This window comes from Raphanus sativus, unplaced genomic scaffold, assembly GCF_000801105.2.
Source record: "Raphanus sativus cultivar WK10039 unplaced genomic scaffold, ASM80110v3 Scaffold3733, whole genome shotgun sequence".
Classification (NCBI taxonomy): Eukaryota; Viridiplantae; Streptophyta; class Magnoliopsida; order Brassicales; family Brassicaceae; genus Raphanus; species Raphanus sativus.
Window position 1 is genome coordinate 1 of NW_026619037.1, and position 9,980 is coordinate 9,980.

Genomic DNA, 9,980 nt, shown 5'->3' on the forward strand with positions numbered 1-9,980 from the left:
TCATGATTCTTATCAGACCAGAAGGAACAAAGATGTAAGAAGCTTGATTTGAAACCATTAATCAGTTTAGAATCGAGAATTCGTCCAAAATAATACTGAACACGGCAAGAATGGCCAAAAGAAACATGGACATACTGGGTGGCCAAAAAAAACCTGAACTTTTGTTGACTTTTACAGTTTATTAAGAACGTTGCGATTGACTAACCAAATAATCCCACCGTTAACAGAGTTAACAGATAATTTAGATGACGTTAATTTTGGGTGTTAACAAATACGACGTCGTTTCATCTCTCTGTCTGATTAAAGACAAATGAATGAAACTATGTCGTTTCATTCATTTTAGAAATTAAAAATATGTGCTCTATCAGGATCGAACCCGTGCTCTCATGTTTAATTGTATAGGTTTTTTGCCACTGAGCTAATGGACTTTACAATAGATTGACGAACAGAGTTTATTATATTACCTTCGAAGCCCAGTTAAATGAATCAAAATGAAACGACGACGTCTTCTCCTAACCCTAAATTCCCAAATCGACGAGGACGATGAACAGAGCTCCATTCTCTTCAATTTCTTCCTTAAGAAGCTCGATTCTCCTTCTTCGATTGTCAGATGATGAGTTCGGGTTGTGAGGATTCGTCTGTGAATACGATGGGTATTCGTGGTATCCCGGAGCAATGCGGCTGTGGTCGAAAAACTGGGATTTACACATCAAAAACGAAGGAAAATCCAGGAAGAACTTTCTTTAGATGCCCAACGTTTCGAAATGTAAGTGTTTTTCCGTGTTTAAATTGATTATGGGTCTTGTTGATTGTGTTTATGTAACCTTAGAACATAAAGCTTCAATTGCTAGGTAGTGTGAAATTGTTTGAACATAGATTTTGTTCATGATTTGTGTCCAGGATCACTTGTATAAATGGGTAGATGAAGCTGTCTACGAAGAGGTTCAAGATGCATTACCTAAAGTTGATTGCTTTGCATCGGATTTGAGGAAGCTCAAAATGGAGATAGACAGCCTCAAAAATGTGGAGGAAGAGTTGAAAGAAGATCTCAGGAAGACTAGCAATGAAGTTAAAAAGCTGAATGTGATCATGAAAGTGGGTTTTCTGGTGGCATCAGTTTCTTGTATTGTGTTCTTCATGAGAAAGAGGCAGTAGGAATGGGTTGTCTTTGAGTTGTGATGTCTTGTGTTGATTCTCTAATGGTTATTTTCATCTAGGAGACTATGTTTGTGTAATTCTGTAATGGTTTAAGACTCATGTTGTAAGACTCTTTTATGTTATGGATGATGATGGTAGACTTTGTTTACTTCTTCTTCTTCATTTTAATCGATTAGACCAACAAGAAAGAACAAAACAGAAACCAAAAGAACAAAACAGAAACCATTTTCATTGTTTAACACAACATCATCAGCATCTTAAAAGAAGTACATAAGATAGCATCATCCTAAAAGAAAACAAGAGCATCCAAGAGAAACAACATCATCATCCAAAAAGAAAAACAAGAGCATCCGAGAGAAACAACATCATCATTACACAACAAAACAAAAGAGACAACATGATCATCTAAGAGAACCATCTTCCCCACGTTCCTGTCTGTGATGCTTGTGAAGATTGGGGAACTTCCCATCGTGATTGTTGACCTTGTGAAGATTGGGGAGCTTCCCATGGTGATGCTTGTGATGCTTGTGATGCTTGAGCTTGTGAGGATTGAGCTTGTGAGGATTGAGCTTGAGACGCTTCATTATGTAGTCCCTGTATCGTATAAATGAATGGTCAATAACCTCAACAACTCATACACATTACCAATAGCTATAAAACTAAGACTCTTACCTGATATTTCCTTGGTCTTCCTCTTGGTTTCTTAGGTGGACTCGGAACAGAACCTTTATTACATTTGTTCTTGTAGTGGCCTTCTTCTTTGCAGTTAGAGCATGTCATCACTCTGTTGGCACGGCTCATCTTGGTAGTAGACTTTGTCTCATTGGCTCCCTTCTTTCTGTCATGGTTTCTAGGCCTACCAGGATTACCAGTTCGATTAGGTGGTGGAATCACACCTAATCTATTGGTCTGAGGCCACTCTATCATCCCATTTACAGGACTGATCCCATAACTGTACGTCTCACGCCACTTAGTTGTCGTGTAGCACTCAGCAACAAATTCAGAAAGCTTTCTCTTTGCACGAAGGATGACCTTACCAGCATGGATACACGGAATACCATTCATTTGCCAGCCTCGACATGCACAAGTCTCCTTCTCCAAACTCACAACATAGCACTGGTCTTGATACTCCACCTCAGTCTCTGGCCCAATTGCCCAACGCAATATACACTCGTGGCACTTCTTCTCAACCCTGTCTAACTCTTGTTGTGTCTTCATGGTAAACCTACTCTTCCTGTCTGTAGCAATCTTGGACCGGGTGAAGTTCCTAGTCATACATTGGCGCCTTATCTCCTCTAACAAGTCGAGTAGAGGCTTCTTCCTAGCCTCCCTGATGGTCTTGTTGAAGGACTCACACAAGTTGTTCAGATTGTCATTGCAATTGGAGCCTATCTTGAAGTAAGCTCTAGACCAAGTCTCTGGCTTTGTCTTGATCAGAGATGCATGAGCGAGTGGATCATAGCTCTTAAGCTCATCCATGTTGTACCTGAACATGCCCGGAGTGTAGGACCTTGCAATGCACCAGAAGAACCTCTGTAACCTTAGATCTTTTCCACCTTTCCTCCAGTTCTCATAAATATGGCGACAACACTGCCTATGCTCAGCTTCTGGAAGGAGGTTATGAACTGCCTTCACTAACCCCTACACAAACAAATAAATCAGAAAAAACTCAGAAAAGACTCAGAAAAAACAAATAAAAGCAAAGTTTTTACCTTTTGTTTGTCAGACATGATAACGAAGCCTTTCCCATCTTCCAATCCCAAATCCAAGGCCAAACGTTTCACAAACCAATCCCAGTTTGTATCATTCTCTATCTCCACTACAGCCCAAGCAATAGGGACAATCCTATTGTCTCCATCTCTTCCAACCGCAGCCAACAACTGTCCCTTGATGTCCCACTTCAAAAAGGCTCCGTCTAAGCCAATAACTGGCCTACAAGTCTTCTTCCATGATTCCTTTTGTGCTTGGAAACACATGTAGAGCCTGTAGAACCTCTGCTTGCTTCGAATTGTGGCTCCTGGTATGGTCTCAATATCCATGGTGGATCCAGGATTGCTCCTCAAGATCTCTGCTTGGTAATCCCAGATTTTATCAAAATGCTCCTCATGGGTCTTCCTCCTTTCTCTCATCACCTTCGTCTTCGCCTTAATGCATGAGTTTTCTTTGACGTCCATCTTATACTCCCGCAAGATCTCCGCCTGTATCTCCTTTGCTGTGATCTTTGGATTCAGCCTCAACCTCTCCGCAAATAGACTTGCAATTGCTGACCTCTTAAGTATCCTCGACTGCCCTGTCTTCTCACACCTATGGTCTTTGACGTATGTCTTTACCATCAACTTCTGTTTCCTCCTATCGTACGAACAGTAGACCATCCACGGACATGGATCCTCATCATCTCTCATCTCAGCAGCACATTTTGCACCCATCTTCAAGCTACTGGATATGTAGAACCTGATGTTGTATCTGGTTTTGAGGGTATACCTGAGACAAGTATGTTTGAAGTCCTCAGCATCTGAGAAAGTCTTGCCAAGCTGAAGGAGCTCCTCTGGATCAGTGTCTGCTCTGTAAGCTTGCGCAGGTATCATCTCCTCTTCATTCTCATCATCTGATGACACAGGATCAGGGATTTTACTTTCATCCCAAGCATAATCATCCCCTTCGTCTTCATCAATCTCACACTCATCATTGATTGCTTCATCACCAAAATGAAGACCCAAATCTCTACAGCTTTCTTCCTCGATGCCACCAATACCATCCTCATCTTCTAATGCGAGCCTACCATCATCGCCAACATCCCCAAATTCCTCTGCTTCAACCAAAGCATCTTCATTTGTCGGAGAACCACCATATTCCTCTGCTTCAACCAAACCTTCTCTGTCATCATCACCGTATGTCACAGACTCCTTCGTCACCGTAACCGTCTTCGTCGTCACCGTCTGCTTCTTCTTCGAGTTTCCAGGACGAGCCACAGTCTCTGTCGTCACCGTCTGCTTCTTCTTCGAGTTAGGAGGAGAACCACCATATGAAGTTCCACGCCTTGTGGTCTTCTCCGGTGATGACAGAGACCCATCACCACCTTTCTTCGCCGGCGACCCATATGTAGTTCCCCGCCTTGTCTTCGACGGTGGAGTAGATGCCAACATCTCTATCCCTTCAATTCTTTTACTCTTCCTCGATCTCTCCGGCGACAAACTCACAGAAGCACCGCGTTTTCCACTCTTCTTCGCCGGCGCTTCTCCACTCTTCTTCGCCGGCGCTTCTCCACTCTTCTTCGCCGGCGCTTCTCCACTCTTCTTTGCCGGCGCTTCTCCACTCTTCTTCGCCGGTGCTTCTCCACTCTTCTTCGCCGGTGCTTCTCCACTCTTCTTCGCCGGTTGAACCGCTTCTTCACTCCCACCACCATTTCCATCCTTGTTCGATTGTTGAACAGCTTCTTCGTAATCGAAATTCCTCATCCCTCCAAAGATTATTACCTCCCTTCCGTTCCTTGTGAACTTCGTTTTCACCATCTCATAATTATCCCCAAATCGATTTTGAGTTTGTGAGAATTAGGGTTACGATTTTGGGGATTTTGGGTTTATAACAATTACACATATTTTACTCAATAAAAGTAAATCTGTATGGTAATATATCGAAAAGTCCACTAGCTCAGTGGCAAAACTCCCATTCATACAAAGAGCACACGGGTTCGAATCCAACCCATAACAATTTTAACTAAACAAAACGACGTCGCCTTGGATTTTGTTTTAATCACATGTTTTCTACTCAATAAAAAGAAATTTGTTTCATAATAAATTGAAATGTCCACTAGCTCAGTGGCAAAACCCCTCTCTAAAGACCACGAGTGCACGAGTTCGAATCCACCCATCTACAATTTTAATTAAACAAAACGACGACGTCTTGACATTTTGTCTTAAACCAAAAAAATGAATAAAACGACGTAGTTTTGCTAAACGGCTGTATTTAACGTCGATTAACCACCGTCTTAACGTTCAGTTAACGGTGTTTTAATCTGGTCGGTCAATCAAAGTTTCTTAATAAACTGATAAAAGTCAACAAAAGTTCATGTTTTTATTGGCCAGCCTCGAGTCCATGTTTCTTTTGGCCATTCTTGCCATGTTCAGTATTATTTTGGACGAATTCTCGTTTAGAATCACCAGGAAGTTTAATAAATCTCATAGGAGTTATGAGGAAGAAGCTATCCCACTTTCTATTTAGGAGATTCCAGATTAGCCTGTTCGGACATATGACAATATCTTCATGATTCTTATCAGACGAGAAGGAAAAAATATGTAAGAAGCTTGATTCTAATCATTATATCAGTTTAGAATCACCAGGAGTTGATAAATCTCATAGGAGTTTATGAGGAAGAAGCTATCCCACTTTCTATTTTAGGTGATTCAAGATTAGCATGTTCGGACAATATGGCAATATCTTCATGATTCTTTATCAGACCAGAAGGAACAAAGATGTAAGAAGCTTGATTTGAAACCATTAATCAGTTTAGAATCACCAGGAAGTTGAATAAATCTCATAGGAGTTATGAGAAGAAGCTATCCCACTTTCCTATTTAGGTGATTCCAGATTAGCCTGTTCGGACATATGGCAATATCTTCATGATTCTTATCAAAACCAGAAGGAACAAAAGATGTAAGAAGCTTGATTTCTAATCATTAATCAGTTTAGAATCACCAGGAAGTTTGAATAAATCTCATAGGAGTTATGAGGAAGAAGCTATCCCACTTTCTATTTAGGTGATTCAAGATAGCATGTTCGGACATATGGCAATATCTTCATGATTCTTATCAGAACAGAAGGAACAAAGATGTAAGAAGCTTGATTTGAAAACCATTAATCAGTTTAGAATCACCAGGAAGTTGAATAATTCTCATAGAAGAGAAGAAGCTATCCCACTTTCTATTCAGGTGATTCCAGATTAGCCTGTTCGGACATATGGCAATATCTTCATGATTCTTATCAAACCAGAAGGACAAAGATGTAAGAAGCTTGATTTCTAATCATTTAATCAGTTTAGAATCACCAGAAGTTGAATAAATCTCATAGGAGTTATGAGGAAGAAGCTATCCCACTTTCTATTCAGGTGATTCCAGATTAGCCTGTTCGGACATATGGCAATATCTTCATGATTCTTATCAAACCAGAAGGAACAAAGATGTAAGAAGCTTGATTTGATAATCATTAATCAGTTTAGAATCACCAGGAAGTTGAATAAATCTCATAGGAGTTATGAGGAAGAAGCTATCCACTTTCTATTCAGGTGATTCCAGATTAGCCTGTTCGGACATATGGCAATATCTTCATGATTCTTATCAAACCAGAAGAAACAAAGATGTAAGAAGCTTGATTTCTAATCATTAATCAGTTTAGAATCACCAGGAAGTTGAATAAATCTCATAGGAGTTATGAGGAAGAAGCTATCCCACTTTCTATTCAGGTGATTCCAGATTAGCCTGTTCGGACATATGGCAATATCTTCATGATTCTTATCAAACCAGAAGGAAAAAAATGTAAGAAGCTTGATTTCTAATCATTATATCAGTTTAGAATCACCAGGAGTTGAATAAATCTCATAGGAGTTATGAGGAAGAAGCTATCCCACTTTCTATTCAGGTGATTCCAGATTAGCATGTTCGGACATATGGCAATATCTTCATGATTCTTATCAAACCAGAAGGAACAAAGATGTAAGAAGCTTGATTTGAAACCATTAATCAGTTTAGAATCACCAGGAAGTTGAATAAATCTCATAGGAGTTATGAGGAAGCTATCCCACTTTCTATTAGGTGATTCCAGATTAGCCTGTTCGGACATATGGCAATATCTTCATGATTCTTATCAAACCAGAAGGAACAAAGATGTAAGATTGATTTCTAAATCATTAATCAGTTTAGAATCACCAGGAAGTTGAATAAATCTCATAGGAGTTATGAGGAAGAAGCTATCCACTTTCTATTTAGGTGATTCCAGATTAGCCTGTTCGGACATATGGCAATATCTTCATGATTCTTATCAAACCAGAAGGAACAAAGATGTAAGAAGCTTGATTTGAAACCATTAATCAGTTTAGAATCACCAGGAAGTTGAATAAATCTTTATGAGGAAGAAGCTATCCCACTTTCTATTTAGGTGATTCCAGATTAGCCTGTTCGGACATATGGCAATATCTTCATGATTCTTATCAACCAGAAGGAACAAAGATGTAAGAAGCTTGATTTCTAATCATTAATCAGTTTAGAATCACCAGGAAGTTGAATAAATCTCATAGGAGTTATGAGGAAGAAGCTATCCCACTTTCTATTTAGGTGATTCCAGATTAGCCTGTTCGGACATATGGCAATATTTCATGATTCTTATCAAACAGAAGGAACAAAGATGTAAGAAGCTTGATTTCTAATCATTAATCAGTTTAGAATCACCAGGAAGTTGAATAAATCTCATAGGAGTTATGAGGAAGAAGCTATCCCACTTTCTATTCAGGTGATTCCAGATTAGGCATGTTCGGACATATGGCAATATCTTCATGATTCTTATCAAACCAGAAGGAACAAAGATGTAAGAAGCTTGATTTCTAATCATTAATCAGTTTAGAATCACCAGGAAGTTGAATAAATCTCATAGGAGTTATGAGGAAGAAGCTATCCCACTTTCTATTTAGGTGATTCCAGATTAGCCTGTTCGGACATATGGCAATATCTTCATGATTCTTATCAAACCAGAAGGAAAAAAGATGTAAGAAGCTTGATTTTCTAATCATTAATCAGTTTAGAATCACCAGGAAGTTGAATAAATCTCATAGGAGTTATGAGGAAGAAGCTATCCCACTTTCTATTTAGGTGATTCCAGATTAGCATGTTCGGACATATGGCAATATCTTCATGATTCTTATCAAACCAGAAGGACAAAGATGTAAGAAGCTTGATTTGAAACCATTAATCAGTTTAGAATCACCAGGAAGTTGAATAAATCTCATAGGAGTTATGAGGAAGAAGCTATCCACTTTCTATTCAGGTGATTCCAGATTAGCCTGTTCGGACATATGGCAATATCTTCATGATTCTTATCAAACCAGAAGGAACAAAGATGTAAGAAGCTTTGATTTCTATCATTAATCAGTTTAGAATCACCAGGAAGTTGAATAAATCTCATAGGAGTTATGAGGAAGAAGCTATCCCACTTTCTATTAGGTGATTCCAGATTAGCATGTTCGGACATATGGCAATATCTTCATGATTCTTATCAGAACCAGAAGGAACAAAGATGTAAGAACTTGATTTGAAACATTAATCAGTTTAGAATCACCAGGAAGTTGAATAAATCTCATATGAGGAAGAAAGCTATCCACTTTCTATTAGGTGATTCCAGATTAGCCTGTTCGGACATATGGCAATATCTTCATGATTCTTATCAAACCAGAAGGAACAAAGATGTAAGAAGCTTGATTTCTAATCATTAATCAGTTTTAGAATCACCAGGAAGTTGAATAAATCTCATAGGAGTTATGAGAAGAAGCTATCCCCCTTTCTATAGGTGATTCCAGATTAGCCTGTTCGGACATATGGCAATATCTTCATGATTCTTATCAAACCAGAAGGAACAAAGATGTAAGAAGCTTGATTTATAATCATTAATCAGTTTAGAATCACAGGAAGTTAAATAAATCTCATAGGAGTTATGAGGAAGAAGCTATCCCACTTCTATTCAGGTGATTCCAGATTAGCCTGTTCGGACATATGGCAATATCTTCATGATTCTTATCAAACCAGAAGGAAAAAAGATGTAAGAAGCTTGATTTCTAATCATTAATCAGTTTAGAATCACCAGGAAGTTGAATAAATCTCATAGGAGTTATGAGGAAGAAGCTATCCCACTTTCTATTCAGGTGATTCCAGATTAGCCTGTTCGATACATATGGCAATATCTTCATGATTCTTATCAAACCAGAAGGAACAAAGATGTAAGAAGCTTGATTTGAAACCATTAATCATTTTAGAATCACCAGGGAGTTGAATAAATCTCATAGGAGTTATGAGGAAGAAGCTATCCACTTTCCTATTCAGAATTAGGCCTGTTCGGACATATGGCAATATCTTCATGATTCTTATCAAACCAGAAGGAAAAAGATGTAAGAAGCTTGATTTCTAAACATTAATCAGTTTAGAATCACCAGGAAGTTGAATAAATCTCATAGGAGTTATGAGGAAGAAGCTATCCCACTTTCTATCAGGTGATTCCAGATTAGCATGTTCGGACATATGGCAATATCTTCATGATTCTTATCAGAACCAGAAGGAAAAAAGATGTAAGAAGCTTTATTTCTAATCAATAATCAGTTTAGAATCACCAGGAAGTAATAAATCTCATAGGAGTTATGAGGAAGAAGCTATCCCACTTTCTATTCAGGTGATTCAGATTAGCCTGTTCGGACATATGGCAATATCTTCATGATTCTTATCAAACCAGAAGGAACAAAATGTGTAAGAAGCTTGATTTCTAATCATTAATCAGTTTAGAATCACCAGGAAGTTGAATAAATCTCATAGGAGTTATGAGGAAGAAGCTATCCCACTTTCTATTCAGGTGATTCCAGATTAGCCTGTTCGGACATATGGCAATATCTTCATGATTCTTATCAAACAGAAGAAAAAAGATGTAAGAAGCTTGATTTCTAATCATTAATCAGTTTAGAATCACCAGGAAGTTGAATAAATCTCATAGGAGTTATGAGGAAGAAGCTATCCCCACTTTTCTATTCAGGTGATTCCAGATTAGCATGTTCGGACATATGGCAATATCTTCATGAT

The 9,980-nt window shown here is 38.6% G+C and overlaps 1 protein-coding gene across 1 annotated transcript; it reads left to right on the plus strand.

Annotated features, from left to right (window-relative positions):
* The first annotated feature begins 595 nt into the window (after positions 1–595).
* Positions 596–3,926, plus strand: LOC108829125 (uncharacterized protein At1g43920, Chloroplastic-like). The gene is made up of 3 exons (XM_057001546.1): positions 596–766; positions 901–1,130; positions 3,803–3,926. The coding sequence occupies exons 1-3, from the start codon at positions 611–613 to the stop codon at positions 3,924–3,926; spliced, it is 510 nt and encodes a 169-aa protein (XP_056857526.1). The 5' UTR covers positions 596–610.
* Positions 3,927–9,980: the final 6,054 nt, after the last annotated feature.

Excerpts from the sequence above, each read along its gene's own strand:
- LOC108829125 (XM_057001546.1), top strand. The coding sequence starts at position 611 with ATGATGAGTTCGGGTTGTGAGGATTCGTCTGTGAATACGATGGGTATT. Across the intron at positions 767-900 it reads GATGCCCAACGTTTCGAAAT|GATCACTTGTATAAATGGGT; the intron begins GTAAGTGTTTTT and ends ATTTGTGTCCAG. Across the intron at positions 1,131-3,802 it reads GCATCAGTTTCTTGTATTGT|CATAATCATCCCCTTCGTCT; the intron begins GTTCTTCATGAG and ends TTTCATCCCAAG.